Source organism: Magnolia sinica, chromosome 7 (genome assembly GCF_029962835.1).
Source record: "Magnolia sinica isolate HGM2019 chromosome 7, MsV1, whole genome shotgun sequence".
NCBI lineage: Eukaryota > Viridiplantae > Streptophyta > Magnoliopsida > Magnoliales > Magnoliaceae > Magnolia > Magnolia sinica.
The window spans coordinates 9004259-9021037 of record NC_080579.1 but is presented as its reverse complement, the minus strand read 5'-3'; the positions used below and the strand labels follow the sequence as shown (position 1 = coordinate 9021037).

Here is a 16779-nt window from a genome sequence, read left to right as displayed (position 1 = left end):
ATCGGTGGTGTGTAGTACACCAGCCAATCCTCTTCCAGCGCAGGAACTTCCTGCGAACCCGCGTCCCTTCTGTGCCGAAGTCCCGATTTATCGGAACCCGATTAATCGCCGAATTCCTGCCCCTCCAACCGAAAATTACCGACCAACCTCCCTTCCCTTTCTGTCTATTTAGAGAGAGAGAGAGAGAAAGAGAGAGAGAATAGAGAGACGGTTCGTCTACCAAACCCTTTCAAAACAACTCCCCTTCTCACGTTATATCATTTTCTACCCTTCTCTCTCTCACCTACTCCTCTGTCTTCCCGTTTTGCCCCTCTTTTATTCTCCCTCTCTTCCCCCAATCTGCATCGATATCAAGCCCCTTCTCAATTCCAGGTCAGTTCAATGAATTCCCCACTCCTTACTTCTCTCCTCTCTTTTTTCTGCTGCGAATTTCCATTTTCCGAGATTCTAGGGTTTCAATTGATGTAGAAAGAGGAAAAGGAGAATATTCAATTGATTATAGTTTTGATTTTTATACATCTTTCTAGGGTTTGTTCCTTGTGGTTTTAGCTATGAATCTTTCTCTCTCTTGAGTTGATTTCAATATTATTATGTAAGGGCATGTTTGGATGTGTTATTGAATTGAATCATGATTGTTAGTCTAAGATTGTAATCTCCTTCTTTATCATATTCATGTCGAGGATATGGGCTTCAAATCATGATTATGTTATTTTTATGTGGAAGATATGGGCTCCAAATTGCGATTATGTTACTTTTGAGTTGGGCTTTAATGGTGAGTAGCTGCAATTTGAGAACTGCTTTGTCGTGATGAGTGATAGGAAATTTTGTGGACTTTTGTTGGTTTCTTCTTGATTGAGCTGAATCTTCGCAATGTAATTCACTTGTTCGTCCCAATGCAGCCTTATTGATTATAGATTGAACAGCGTTTCATGATCTTTTACTTGTATGATTCGAGTAGTTTTGAGGTAAGCAGTGGAAAAGGTTATGCAAAGCTCCTTTGTGTATTTCTTAGAGGAAGTACTTGATACTCTTGGTTGATTTCGATGATCCATATGTGTGCATTGAGCTGTTTTATACATGGCTGATTTGTACCTGAATTCAAACCAACCAAATTGTGTGCTGCACCAAAGGTGAGTTATACACTCCTACTAACCCAAAATTCACACCGAATGGATGGTCCTAGCTGTTAGTTGGTGGCCATCAAGTGGATAGTTACACAGAAAATAGTCAGTGGCCTAAAATGTAAGGAATGCCATGGGATGCTATGGAACAATATTTGGACACTTTGGATTGAGCTACATGTGTGCCGTGTGTACAACAGCTGTGTGCATGTGAAATGATCATCATACTCTGGCAGGGAAGCAAATGATTCCTCTTTCTCTAATGGCACTCGACTGAATGACTCCAACCCATGGCTGGCATTTCCTGCTCTCATTCCCCTGTTTGTACAACAAAGTGCATTGGCTTTACAGATACACGTGACAATGATTTTGGGAGTGGTGACATGACTCCACATTTCCGATAATTCTGTGCAATAATATCTGTTTTTGGGTTTCCTTCCATGTGGATATGCAAGATGTGAGCAACCAAATTGGAGGGACTAATCTTAGGAAAACTTGGAGAAAAGGGGTCTTCTCAATGTCTCCGAATTTGGATATGGACTGCTGCTTTTGGATACACTGAATTCAATTGCAATAATAAGTTCAATAAAATTGTCAGCGACCAAATTGCAGCTGCCTTTGTACTCATATTAAGGGACTGCAGCTAGGTCCGGATCATGATTACGTTACTTTCAAGTTGAGCTATGAGGGGAATTTATCTGCAATTGAAGGGCTATTGCTTCATTCCGAATACTCCGGAAGGCAATATTTGGTCATTTGATGTCTTTTGAACTAACTACTACAATTCAATTTAATACTGCATTCTGAATCCAAGTGCAGCCTTAAGGCCTGTTTGGATAGCAGGATAAGAAAATAAAAGGAGGGAAATTAAAATGGTTTTCATTTGATGTGGCCTTACGTGTTGTTTGGATAGCAAAGAAGATAGCAGATTCGACATAGCAATCATCAGCCTTTTCCTTAGTCAAAGTCTCTAGCACAAGATACGATTGATCTTTTCTCATGAATATGAGATTTCCACTTGCTAGCTGAACAGGACCCCTCAAAATGGAATCCATGGGAATCATGGAAATAATCATTGAATAATCATTACCTTTTCTTTTCATTTCTTGTCCACATGTCCAAACAGGTTAAATGCCCGTGCTTCAAAATGTTGTGAGGAGAACCTTAGGGGTATCTTTTTGTCACTTGAGATGGGTGCTGAATTGTTTAGGCCTCTTGGGGTGGACTAATTAATATGAGCAGAATTGATACATTTCTACCAAAGTTTGCAGTGTCTATGCTTCAGGTCCATCCAGAAACATATTGTGATTAGGTCCAGACTAATAGCAAGATTTTTAAGTTCAATTTAAGAAAAGATCTGGATCTGCCCCAATCCTAATTTGGGCAGACATTCAAACATGCCTTTAAGGATACATCTCTATGTAAACTATCAAGAAAGAATGACAATCTTAGTTGCTTTAACCTTTGTAAGCATGTGTAAGACACCTGTATTCCTGTCCTCATATAGTTTCCTTTGGCATTTCTGGAACCGAGGTTGATAATCTTCTTGTCTGAGATGCATCAATCCTTTATGCACTGTTATTGATATAATGCTGGCATCTAGGGCCTTGTGCAATTGTTTATTGTGGAGTACTTGCTTGTCATGTACATTTACTCCAATTTTCCTTTTTGACTTCCAGCTCCGCAATGTCGAGTTTAGAGGAACCGCTTGCTCTTGACAAGATGCCCAATTTGAACGGAATTGGTAGGCTTGAAAGGTTCTCCTCTAGTGTTTGCAGGCCTAGAGTTGATGAAGCAGAAATGGGAAATTGCTTGATTGAAGGAAGAAGTTGCAGCTCTTCCAACAGTTGCAAGTAAGTAGGTCTTCCTTAGGCTGAAACTGTTCTGTCACAGCCTACTAAAATTTCTATTGCTGTCAGTGAGAATATTCTTTAACTGCATTTTTTGTAATGGTTAGCATATGTATCTTGCATTAATCTTGATAGTTATATCGTATTTTTTGATAAGAATGGAAAATATGAATATGATTTTAGTGACATGATTTTAGGGGCATCTACATGTTTTCACTGTGCAATACAGACCTGCTCGGTTTATGCTTACCACTTATAAGTTATCACTAGCTTGTTATGCTGTTCACATCAAAATATCATTTGTACCTGTATGGGACCAAAGACCATGTCTTTCAAAGTGTTTTTAAACTGAAAATGCTTGCTTTTGCCACTGTATAAAATATGCATCTTGATTTGGTCACATGGGCACCATGAAAACATCTTAAAGAGTAAAGAGAGAAGTGATTAAAGTTCATTTCAGACGAATTCCAAGTACCAATCTGATTTTATTAAATTATTTCCTTAATTACTCTTTTGATGTCAATGATTTACATTCCCATTTTTAATTTTCGTTTCATGTTTTTCATCTGTTAGATTGAGCAGTTTGGTTGTTGCTTAGGAAGACGGATTTAATGATTTTTTTTTTTTTTTAATTATTCCCTGCAGTGAAGAATACACAAGAGAGACATTTGCATGGAGAAGACAAACAAGGGACATGTTCCGAGGAGACCCATTAAGTCCAAGGACCACGTGCCTTGGTAGGAGTCAAAGGGTTTTTGACAATGTTTGTGATTCATTGTATGTGCAGGAATGTCACTATAGCACATGCAATGACAAGGACATAAGAAATCTGACAAATAAGGTGCTCCAAAATCCTCCAATATGTTGTTTTAGTATTGTGGAATGTTTGCTTGACTTTGCTTTTGTTTTGGCATTATGTTTATAGCTTAGTTTAGAAACACTTGATGATCTAGAATAGAAGGGAAACATATATAATTGATAGATGTCCCTTGAGCTCTTGTTCCTTTCTCTATGCAAGAGAAAATACTTAATAGTGTGTTTAATTGGACGCAATCTTCCAATACGGTGAGAGGCCAGAACACTGGAAAGTAAATTCATCCATGCAAATACTTTGTTTCTTTGATTGGCATTATGATATTGTAATATGATGTTTTTAGTGGACATGCACAATCAATCCACTTTTTTTTTTTTTTTTTATAAAGTATTTATTCCTTAGTTGCACAATCCTTCCATGTGCTGCTCCCAAATAAAAAAGTGCATCGGACTCGTGCTCTTGGTCTCTCTTGCTTGTTGTTTATACTTGCTAACATTTTGAAAGGTGCGCTTCCCCACTCCCACACCCGAATCTGTTATTGCTTTGCTTCACACCTCGTGTAACTATATTTTATTCCTCAATTTCACCTGCTTAAGGGTGTTGCTTTTCCTTTTTATGATTGGCAAGAATGAAGATTGAGTACCTAATCTCAAAGTGTATAATTTAGTCCATCATCACTCGACACTAGGGCAGCGGCTCAATTGTAGGCCTTTACGTCTTCTTGTGTCTATGGCTTTTATGTCTTCATGTGTGTATGCGGGTGTGGGCTGGTGCGGGTGCAGTTGTGGGTGGGCATGGGCACGTACGTGTGCGTGTTGTGCGCATTATTTGTTGCTAGATACTAAGTGTGTGGTAGCATTAGTGCAGCTCATTAGTAGTTGCTAGATACCTATAGACTGCCTAATTAGGGGAAATCTTGTGGAAACATTAGTGCTGCTCATTATTATATGCTAAATTCCTAGTTGGATCTAGTAGGGGTTTCTTGGTTGTTCTTGGTTTCAGCTCAAGGGAAGCTGCTCATTGTTGACTAGTGCCTAGTTTAGACTATTCGTGGTAGATGTTGTTAGAGGAATATCGGTGCGTGCGGGCCCATGCACGCTTTGGGCAGGTACTCTCTCACGTGTTATTAGTGTTTTTTTTATCACGCACACTCACACTTCCACCTGCGCACCCACGCACTCACACCACAATGGGTACTCGAACCCATGACCTTGTGTTGAAACTCATGTGAGTCTACCATTGAGGCATGAGTAAGGACCCATGACTGCGTGTTATTAGTTGCTAGATACCAAATGCATGGAGACATTAGCTGCTTCTTATTAGTTGCTAGATACCTACAGACTGCGTAATTTGGGGAAATCTTGTAGAAGCATTAGTTCTATCATCCTTCTTTTAGCTTGGCATGGGGAAAGATTTGGGAAGAAGAAGAGGACGGTGTGGAGGCTGAGTTTGCTAGTAGTTCTTTGGGCTATTTGGGGGGAGAGGAACAACTAGAGCTTTCAGAACAAAATAGGCTCAGTCCAGATTTTTATAATAGAGTACGGAGACGTAATTGGTTGGGCTTCTTGCCTTAGAGATTTTGGCCAAGAGGATGGCCTTTATTCTCTGGGCTCTAGTTCAAAGTGAACAAGATGCTCACAGGGGTTACCAGTCCTATCATAGAAGTGGAAGTGGGGCTGCTGAACATTCAGTGGAGAATAAGCTTCCTTTTCATCATAGGGTGGACAGGGTTCCTGCTAGGCAACATACAGATCAAACCCCATTTCTCCAAAAAGCTCGATCAGCCTGCTTCTATATCTGAAGTGTGGTTGAAATGATACCTTGGTCATTGTCATTTCACCCACAGGATATCAGAGGTGGTGGTGTGCGGCTCTCTAGGATCGAACAAGAGGTAGGCCTACAGGTGAGATGACCCTCTCATAGGATTTTTGGTCCTGCATAGTCATTTACCTTTTATTGCAAGCAAGCGCCCCTTTGCATTATTAGTAATTCTGATTGGTGAGTGCGTTAATAATATGAGCTAAGCTGTTGAGCTACCACAATGAGCTTTTCGACAAGTGATGCAAGGGCAGGAGTGTGTTGCTATGCATCAGTAAGACACTCATCTTATTTCGGTCCCCTTGTCTGAATAGGTTTCATACAAATCAGAAGAAGAAGCATAAGAAACTATAGAAAAAAATCCTATTGGGTTCATTAGAAGAAATGTGAGTGTACAAAGTGGTCATTCAGGAAACTAAGGAAATTCCTTTGTTGAACCTAATTTGCATTTCTACTCGGGAGAAAAATGAAAATGTCTTCGGTGTAAATTGAAAGACTGTCAATAATAGTCATTTGATCTGTCCCTTGGTGTTGGTTAATGAATATTCTCATTTTGATGTCATATTGGTTAGGTTGCTTATACAGGTTCTCTTTGTGCTCTTATTATTTCAAGGTTTGAGAGCCCTATTAAAGGTAATGGTAAGGTACAGAACGGAAGGTCTTATCATGTGACACATGGAAAGTGAATCCGAGTAGGGGAAGGGGGCACTTTCCACCCAACAATCTGTCACATGTTCATTATATATGATAAATCACATTCACCTTTTGCGAGCTGTCATATCGTTCAGTTACCAATGAAGGGACGAAGTTTCCTTTGAAGTTAGCATTTGGGATTAAGTGTTGCTAAATCACCTTTTTAATGGTTGAAAAGTATGGTTCTCCAAAAGTGGACTTCCTGACACTTGCATATTACAAACCTCTCGTGCAATTTTAGTGATATAAGATGGACTGACACAATAAATCACAACTCTGTTCATGAACACCAATCGTCAGCAACTGTCATTAATGAACTATATCAATTCATTTATGTGGGTGGTAGAATTTTTTACTTTGTTTAGTTTCAGTTAAATTCTCTAAATTTCTTAACATATATTCATCATCTTGCTTCATCATTAACCCATTTTTGATACCTTGTCTGCACAATTTAATATTTCGTTTTGCAACTACAGTTTTTAAGAGGTATACCAAGGTTTGTAAAGATTGTGGAAGTTGGACCTAGAGATGGATTGCAAAATGAGAAGAATATTGTACCTACGGCTGTAAAGATAGAATTGATCCAAAGGCTGGTTTCTGCTGGATTGGCTGTTATTGAGGCTACAAGCTTTGTCTCACCAAAATGGGTGCCACAGGTAATATATGACTTTGAGTCCTTTTGATTTATTATGAAATGTTGTACAGTGTTATAATAGCATGTTACTTTTCTTTTTGGGTTTTTATCATTCAACTGCAAAGTTTTTCTAAATATGATGAACAATCTAGGCTTGATTTTAGAGATGCCTCTTTTGTCTGAACATTAAAGGAGAAGCATGAGATCCATGGATTTTTATTTTATTTTATTTTTGATAGTTTAAAATAACACAAAACATAGAGCATTGTGACTGTCATCTCTCATACCCATATTTTAGTTTGTGAGAAGATGCAAGAGAAAGAAGAGAGGAAAGAGAGAGAGAACACTAGCTTGATCAAACTCGTTGAGAGGGAGGGAGGGAGGGAGGGAATGGGAAAAGAGAAAAGAAAGCTAGGGCTGGACGTCCCCACCTCCCTTGCTTTTATTCACTTAAAGTTAAAAAACCAAAAAACACCCAAACTACCCCTCACTTATTACAATTGACACATGCCCCCAAGATGAGGGACCATAGTTCTAGAGAAAAGAGAGAAGATGGACCGTACAAGCGTACAATCCATACAGTCATCCAGATGGGCTGTATTTCTATACAGCCCACGCATTCATAACTTCAATACATACGATATAAAAACAAAAGAGCAGCAATTTTGGATTTTGGAGCATGTGGTGACTCATTCGAACAGTGTAGTTGAAGGGCAGGCTTTCTCCACATTGCATTCAGTGAAATACTTTTCCATCTACCTGGTAAAATGGGGGCAGTTTCCTTTTCCATCTCTTTCCCAGGAAGTAAGGGTGTTAAGAGAACCATTGCCAATTTTCACGCCTTCTTTTTCTGGCAGTAGAAGGTGACTTCTAGAAAGCTGCCAAATGCACATGATCTGAAGATTTAGATCTATGGAGATTGTAGTTGATTGTCAGTAATTCTAGGAAGCTTTCATTGTCAAATGAGAGAGGCAAATGAGATGGCCAATATCCTAGCTAGGGATGGTGAGTCAAGCCTCTTTGCATCTGATCCTCTTTGACTCTTTTCTCAATGCTTTCCTTGTTTTGTTTTTTTTTTTTGTTGGGGGGTTCAGGAATATTATTCATCGTACGTGACAAAAAGTTTGTCTCTGAAATGAGGTATTTCCAACCAACACAAATGAACAGCAATGCAAAAAAGAAGAACAAAAAACCTTGATCTTTTTGTTTGGTGCATTTTCAATCGTGGAAGAAGAACTTGATCTTTTATTTAGCCTGGCCCCTTTTGTGGTGCATTTTAAATCTTGGCATGTGTGCTGTTTGGTGTTGTATTTCATCTAGCATAACTATTAGTTGTCCTGTAGGTCTGTCAAAGACTTCTCATGCAAAATTATATTTCCCCATATAACTTGAGGGCATTGCATGAGGTTTCTATGGTTCTGCTTATTAACTTCAGGAAGCCAGACCTGAGCATAGTGCACTAATTTCCTTATCTGGTGCACTGCACTCATATTGGACACGTGGCCCAACAGTCCATGATCCATCAGACTGTTCACTGGGTGGTTCTCTATATGGATTGACCAAGGGATAAAATAGAACTCAGAGGTTGTATTGTCTTAACAATTTGATTGGTGAAATACAAATGAGCATAGGAAGGAAAGTTGGTAACAGTTAGTATTGACCACAGAAGATCTGTGAGGTTTGTTGACATTGGTCCATCCGTGGTGTGACCCACACGGTGAACGGTGAATCCAATTTGAATGCAGTGCACCAAATGGGTGTGCTTGTCCTCCGATTAGATGTTTGCTATTAATGTTTGTGGTTTATGTTACCATCCTACCATTTCTAAAATTTATCTTACAAAATGGGACATCTCTGAATCATGTGTTGACAAAATATCTACAGCTAGCAGATGCAAAGGATGTGATGGGAACAATTCGGAATGTGGAGGGCGTGAGGTTTCCTGTGTTAACACCTAACCTTAAAGTAAGCAATCTTGTGTAAAATGGATGCTAATCACAAAATTGCTTCTGCATATGCCAAACGCAAGCAGTGCAAGTGCCGACACATGTGAGATTCGATCTTTGGTCCCTTGCCAAATGCTCCCTAGCCTAAAAATCAGGCTGGTATACTCATCTGTTGGACCACGCATGCACATCAAATGTGGACTGCTGTTGATCATATTTTTAACCGTCACTTTTTCTTTCTTTTTTTTTCCCTAAACATGGGATGCATGATAAGGGGACCTACCTGATTTTTGGGCGTAGGCATAACCGCCATAGGCTCTACCTGCTGAATGGTCTGGATCTTGCACTACATTGGTACATGTTGGTGCTTGAGTTTGGCATTTGGAGATGCATGTTTGCAAGTAATCACTTTCCTCATCTGACCCATATCTAAAATGTAGACCATGCCAATTTTATTTGAACTGTTGATGAGTTGATACTTCTTGCTCCAGGGTTTTGAAGCTGCAGTTGCAGCTGGTGCCAAGGAAGTTGCTGTATTTGCGTCAGCTTCTGAGTCCTTTTCAAAGTCTAACATTAATTGCAGTATTGAGGATAGCCTCGCTCGTTATCGTGATGTTGCTGCTGCTGCCAGAAAACACTCCATTCCTGTTCGTGGGTACGTCTTGCTTGTTGATATCCTATAACACTGCTCTTTCTTCTGTTTGGTAGTTTCATGGATCAGTATTTTTTGTTATTTACCCTTAGTTTCCAATTTGTATACTGAATAATCAAGGGATTGTGTCTTTTGTGAGATATATATTTCTGAATTTGAACAGATCATGTGCTAAAAACTTATTAGTTATCAAGCAATCTCTCTCTGTACATGTGGCAGATGTGCACAAGATTAGGAGTGTTCATCTGTGGCTCCAGTGTGGATGGGCCATGCCCCCAAAATCACAACTGTTGATGATCTTTCTGATTTGTCAATTCTTGCCCCTTGGAAGTCAGCTGTTGGTTTTACCTTTTCTAACTGTCAAGTTCCAACATTCAAAACTCCAATTGGTGGCTATTGATCACCTAAACAGTTTGGCTTTTTGGGGTAAGCTACAGCCAACCCACAGTAGGGTGTAGCAAACAAATGGTCATCTCATACATGCATGTGATGTCTTTGGAGATTGTGTGCTGGATAACCAACTTGGCTGTTAAAGAGCACCACCTGCTCCTTTCCATTTCTGATTTTTTTTTTTCAATCTTCATTGATATTTCCTCTTTATTTTGACATCCTCCCTAGTTTTATGTGTTTTTCTCATTATTTCTTGAACAAAGCTGCATGTTCTGAACATGTCATTGGAAGTCAATAGCTTGTGAAGCATGCTTTTATTTACTACATGGTACTGATTCGGCCTTTTTGATACTCAAATGGTTAGCTATGTCTCGTGTGTTGTCGGATGTCCTGTCGAAGGAGTAGTTCCTCCATCGAAAGTTGCATACGTGGCTAAAGAGCTTTACGATATGGGCTGCTTCGAAATCTCCCTTGCTGATACTATTGGTGTGGGTACTCCTGGTAAGGGTTCCAAACAGATTTTCTTATTTTGATTTTAGTTTCTTCAGCTATGTGTGTAATCAAACAAAGCAAGAACTTGGCAGAATGGAGAGTAATATCTGTCCCAAGAAATACTGCCCATTGGAGAAGAGCGTTGCCTTTTATTATGGGTTTTTGGGAAACTCCCGTGTCTTAGAAATAATATTTTGTTTAAATGAAGAGTCGATTAGGTAGCATTTGGAAGTAACCCAAAATTGACTTGTGGTTGAATTTGTCTGTGTACTTGACTTCTGAGTTCTGACCAAGTGTTACGGGCAGCGCAAAAAACCAAAAACCAAAGGGACGGCTTATCAATTTTCTGCTTTTCTCCCATGGAAAAAATATTTCCTCGTTTCCAGTAACATGCTACAAACAAATTTTGACACAACAGCATCCTGCCAACTCCTTTTCTTGAGGTGCTTCTGGATGTAACCAAATCTGGTTTCACCATCCTAATTCGGGGTAGAGATTTAGATGTACCATTGTTGCAGCGAACTTCAATTTTGAAGTGGGGTATTTCTAATATCTGTTGCAGCCTCATCTCCCACAGCTGTTCCCAGCCACTTGCGGTATAAGACATAAAACTGAAATAGAAGAACTCTCATAAGTAGGTGAAACAGAGTGATGGTTAGAAAATTTAGCTTGAGGCTTCAGTTTCTAGGCTTCAATGAAGTGTTTTAGCTATGTCTGTATGGTTTTGTGCCTTTTAGATTACCATAATCCTACTTGGATTGGTCGAATAAACAAGTAGATTTGGAAAGGACGCATCACATCTGATGGAAATCTGTGGACAAGAATCCAACTAAACCTGTTTGTTTTTGCACATATGATTTTCATGGAAATGCAAAAAGGTTCACGGTGAAAGAGTGAGCCATCTCCAAAAATGTGGAAATCTCTTAACAGTTTTTTTTTTTTAAAAAGAAAATGGAAATAGCCTTTTTTAAGAAAACCATGGAAATGGAAATCGATTCCCACAGCTGACTTTGTTTTCACAAACAGTGGAAAATGTCACATCTGAGGAAAACAATTTGACTTCCCTGGTAGAAAACAAGATTCCACCAATCTGAACAGCCCCTAGAGAAAATTGCAAATAAAACGACTAAGCACTTGGACAGGGCATCTCATCTTAAAACGTGTCTAATCTTTCAAACCTTCGTCCTAAATCAAACCGGAGATATGCCCTTCCCAAAGCCTCTTTAGAGCCTCTTTGATTTCTATTTTACAATGTAAATACATTGTAAATAGTCATCATTATTTACATTGTATTTCCTTCTCTTATCCCAAGATTGATGTTGACGGGCTAAAATTTCGGGTGCCAGGAAAAAATTTGGGGCGCAAAAACTATGGGGCCTACCGTGATGTATAGATCATATCCATGCCTTCCATCCATTCCGCCAGCTCATTTAGGGTATGAGCCTAAAAATGAGACAGATCTAAAGCGCAAGTGAACCACATCAGATTAAAAAGTGGAAATTAACTCTTACCGTTAATAATTGCTAGGGGGCCATAGAAATTTTGGATCAAGCTGATTTTTTCCCTTTATCCATGTCTGTATAATCTTATGAACAGGTCGGATGACAAATAAACATTAGTGTGGGCCCTAGGAAGTCATTAACTTTCAACGGTTGAGGTCCATTATCACCACTGTTTCATGTGTTGTGGTCCATTGGAGTTGTGGATTTGCCTCATTTCTAGAAGCATGCCCTAAAATGAGCTTGTGGAATGGATGGACGGCATGGATATAATATATTCATCACGATGGGCCCCACATTTATTGCATGTACAAATACATGAAATTCAATTAAAATTATCACAATTTTCAAGGCCGTAATTTCTCACAAAAACGAACGATTGTAAAAGGAAATAATTACCCATATATATTGCATTTACAGGTAATTAGAAAAAATCAAACAGGCCCTTATTTATTTAGCTCCAGCAGTGCTCAGCAAATTCTCCTTTTTTTTTTTTCTTTTTTTTTTTTTAAATTTTAATTTTAATGTTTTATTTTAATTCCTTTTACCTGTGGTGCATAGGCACTGTTATCCCGATGCTCGAAGCAGTGATGGATGTTGTCCCGGTTGAGAAGCTTGCTGTCCATTTTCATGACACATATGGGCAATCTCTTGCAAATATTCTCGTCTCCCTCCAAGTAAGTGATCCCCCTTTGCAATTCTTGAAGAAAAAGCAAGTACATAAACATTTAATCTGGGAGATATTATGTGATGCTTGACCGAGAGAAAAGGTGATGTCCTTTCGTTCCACCCAACATTGGTAAAGGTTGGATACACCTTTTGGAAACCCATGCTGTTTTCTGGTGGGACCCATCAAGTGCTGGGTCATTCTCTCCCCTATTAGATGATCCTAGCCATCCTGTGAAAATGGATAATGGCAACTGATTGTCCAAAAGTTAATAGGGGCCAAATTGGATGGTGAAGATCATTTCACTTGAGAGATTTTGGGGTTCCACCATATGAACGACTTTGAATGGCCCTACATGTTGAGGTTGTTGGGCTGAAAAAAAAAAAGAGGCTTGATTGAGCACTCGCATATTTTCTCTAATCTCTTAATGGCACAAGACCCTTTTCTTCATGCATGCAATCTCTTCAACTCTATCATTTTTCTTCATATCAACAGATGGGAATCAGCACGGTGGATTCGTCTGTTTCTGGCCTTGGCGGATGCCCGTACGCCAAGGGCGCCTCCGGCAATGTCGCTAGTGAGGATGTCGTGTATATGCTTCACGGGCTCGGCATAAAGACCAATGTTGATCTCAGCAAGCTCATGTCAGCTGGAGAGTTCATCTGCAAGCATCTGGGCTGCCAGTCTGGTTCAAAGACCACTGTTGCTTTGGGCAAAAATCAAAGCAGATGCCCCCAAGATGTAAAGCTAATGTGAGTCGATCATCACCCTTCATTTCATTAGACTCATGAAAGAGCGTCTACTATTGTTATAAACACGTTGATGAATGACTTAGCTATCCCTTTGGCTAGCTAATGAATTTTGTCACTAATATATTTCACGGAAATATGAATAAAATGATCCTACAGTTCCTGATACCAGTGGAAAAGATCATTGGAAGATTATTCTCACTGTGTTCATGTTAGACAATGATGTATCGTCAGATGATCCAAACCATCTATTTGGTGGACCACAGTTCATATGAACTGAGTTCAGAGTCACTGGACTATCCTGATTGTTCGATACATGGCTATCAAGATAGTAAAAAAGGAAAGTGTGGATGGTATGCGCTCAATAGGAAAAGGTCCAGTGATCAGGTCACTTTGTTAGCCAGTCTACCATTAGCTGTCCACACCCACCAGATTGATAGTCTGGATCAAATGAAATGGCACCGCATGGGTCTGTGTGGGCAGGACTCTGTCATACAGGAATGAGTTGGTGAATATGCATTCTAAGGGAAGTCCAAGATAAATGCTGATTATCTTCATGAAATACCTTCCAATTGGATATGTGGCATAAGGGTGCAACTCGGGTTTGTTGGGTCAGGTTGGTGGGTCAACCCGAGCCCAACCCAACCCCAAGAGGACACAACCTGCAACCCGACCTGACCCGAATTCTAACCCAAAGTATCCAACTCAAACCCAACCCGGAGTCCTCTGTACCAGGCCCAACTCGATCTGACCTTAACCTAACCCAAATACATGTGATTATCTCAGCATGAACTAACCAGACATGAATTTGCTCAACATGAACCCAAACCGAACTCAAGTTAGGTTGGTGTTTTCCAACCTGAGGATCTTAACCTGACCTGAACTCACGGTTGGGTCAATTGGGTTCAGGTTGATGCCAACCCCAGTTGCAGCCCTATGTGGCCTTTTACAAATTCTAATATGCGAAGTACTCCCAAGTCACTATATCCATGCTCACTGCCTCAATTCAAGTCCTAGGTCTTCCTTTCTGGAGCTGTCACTGGTTTTTTGTTGTTGCTGCTGCTGTTGCTGCTATTGAGAATCGTGCTGTCTCCGATATTTGTTGCAAATGACGAACCATTTCAATATGCACCCATCAATATATCCCGTTACTAGGATTAGTGTGACAAATATTGTCAAGATTCTGAATATCTCACGATAATATCATTAAAATGCAGGATTTTCAAAATATTGGCATATGTTCAAGTATAGCATTTTTTATCATGATATTAACCTGAAAAAATAAAAAAGGAGAAGTGTAAGGACTTTTGATACGTAAATATGTCTGCATGTGTGTGTGAATTTTGAATTTATTTATTAATTTACAATAAATATTTTTAAATAATTATATTTTCATGGAGATTTTGCCAATAATATACCGAGAAAAACCTCAAAATTAAAAAATCTCCTGATAACTCAGGCCGAGAAATTGCCAAGAGTGGGATTTGTCACTATGACTATCCATGGGCCCATTTCATCTCATTCTTATTGTTTCCTGGTCTTACAACACATCCATCTCAACCCGAGATCTTGAAAAATCTTGTGCTATTTTTACAAAATATTTATGAAACAATATTATTGTGTGAACGTCTTGAGATTTTCAAAAATCTTGGCAGCAATTTTATCGAGAAATTGTCGTGATTTTAATGTTAAATTTGTCTAAATTTTTTAAATATTCATTATATATACATATATACATATATACTTATATATTAATTTTTTTGTAGAATTTACTTATTAATCTATAATAAATATTTGTAATTCTTGTATTGAATAAGATTTTCCTCTATAGATTCCAAGAAAAACCTCAATATCTGAAAATCTCCTGAGAAATTTTTGAACTAAAAATTTGAGGACAGGATTTATGACTATGAATTATGATAAGAAACACCCTTGTATGGGAAACATTTGGGTATTTGCTAAGAACTGTGGTAGGAACTTTCATGAGATCCACCTGATGGATCCATCAGGTGCTCTGCCTCATGTTCACCTTGAAATCCAAAATCATGACCATCTAGAACTCAGGTAGGCCACCCTCTAGGAAAAAGTTACGAAGCAATGCTCACCGTTAGTTTTGTGTAGGGTCCACCATGGTTTTTATATGCCACCCTATTCATTTATCTAATGTGCCTCATCATGATGAAAGGATTACCCAAAAATAACAGTATTGAAAAACTCAGGTGCCCATACCACATGAATTTAGAAAATAATAATAATAATAATAAAATTTTATAGGATGGCTCACCTGAGTGTTGAATCACCTGGATTTTGGAGATAAGGCCAAACAAGGGGTGATGCACTTGATGGATGGGGTAGATTTCATGCACATTAAGTGATTTTCCATGTTAGAGGTAGCGACCCCCTGTTGCTACTTCCTAATTGCCAACTCTGTCCCATATTGGCATTTTGGGCCAAGAAAGTCAAGCTAAACTGTCCAAATTATGGTCTCAAATTAGATTTATCATGAACCAAAAATTATGCTTTATTTGATTAGTTGACTATCAGATTGTTGGACATTTAATTGCACATTTACGAAGGTCCAATTTCATTGTTTAGGCCGTCAATAAGAAATTACAATTGTTCAACTAATCTGAGTTTGGGACCATGACCTATCAATAGGGGTTTTGCACTGGCTCTTGTTAACCATCGAACCCAAAAATTATGATAATTGAAAATTTAAGTAGGCCACAATACAAGAAAAAATGGACTACAGAGACTGATATTTATGCATATACTAGCATGGTGCTTACCCAAAAAATCACTTTATTCCAAAACTTAAGTGGGTCGTGCCATGTGAATTTAAAGGTCTATAGGAATAATATTTTTGGGTGACCCACCTAAGTGTTGCATTAGGATGGTCTTTTTTTTTTTTTTTTTAAGATCAAGATAAACGCATGTACATCGCGCAAGGTATGCAATGTTCCCTTGGGCCTTGTTTGGAATCAAGGAAATAAGAAAAAAATTGAATTTAGTAAACTTATAAATTCAAAAATACATGAATTTGTATTGGATCTATATTTGATAAATTCAAAGTTTAATGTTTGAGAATCAAACTACAAGTTTATAGAAAGAGTGTTTTTTTTTTTTTTTTTTGGGGTTTACCATATATATATATATAACAGAAAGCATACTCATCGGATGATTTTAACCATATGATCAGTAGCCTATAAATGAAAGGTTGAGATTGTTTACATACAAGGACATACAGGTAGGTCCAATCAATTAATTGATCCAACTATTTTGTGGGGTTAATCATAGACCGCTTATTATTCTAAATCATTATTTTATTAGGCACTCCTAACCGTTGGATCCATGGTTCAAGTCATGGATATGAAAAGGAAGGCCAACTTATGGATGGATTGGACCATCTGATCACTTTGATTTTTCATGGTGGCCATTGAAACTTACGCTAGAC

General features: G+C 38.7%; 1 protein-coding gene across 1 annotated transcript; it reads left to right on the top strand.

Moving 5' to 3' along the window:
- The first annotated feature begins 209 nt into the window (after window positions 1-209).
- LOC131251006 (hydroxymethylglutaryl-CoA lyase, mitochondrial-like) lies at window positions 210-13493 on the top strand. The gene is made up of 9 exons (XM_058251441.1): window positions 210-372; window positions 2801-2974; window positions 3617-3812; window positions 6773-6952; window positions 8815-8895; window positions 9368-9531; window positions 10283-10419; window positions 12471-12586; window positions 13072-13493. The coding sequence occupies exons 2-9, from the start codon at window positions 2808-2810 to the stop codon at window positions 13330-13332; spliced, it is 1302 nt and encodes a 433-aa protein (XP_058107424.1). The 5' UTR covers window positions 210-372; window positions 2801-2807; the 3' UTR covers window positions 13333-13493.
- Window positions 13494-16779: the final 3286 nt, after the last annotated feature.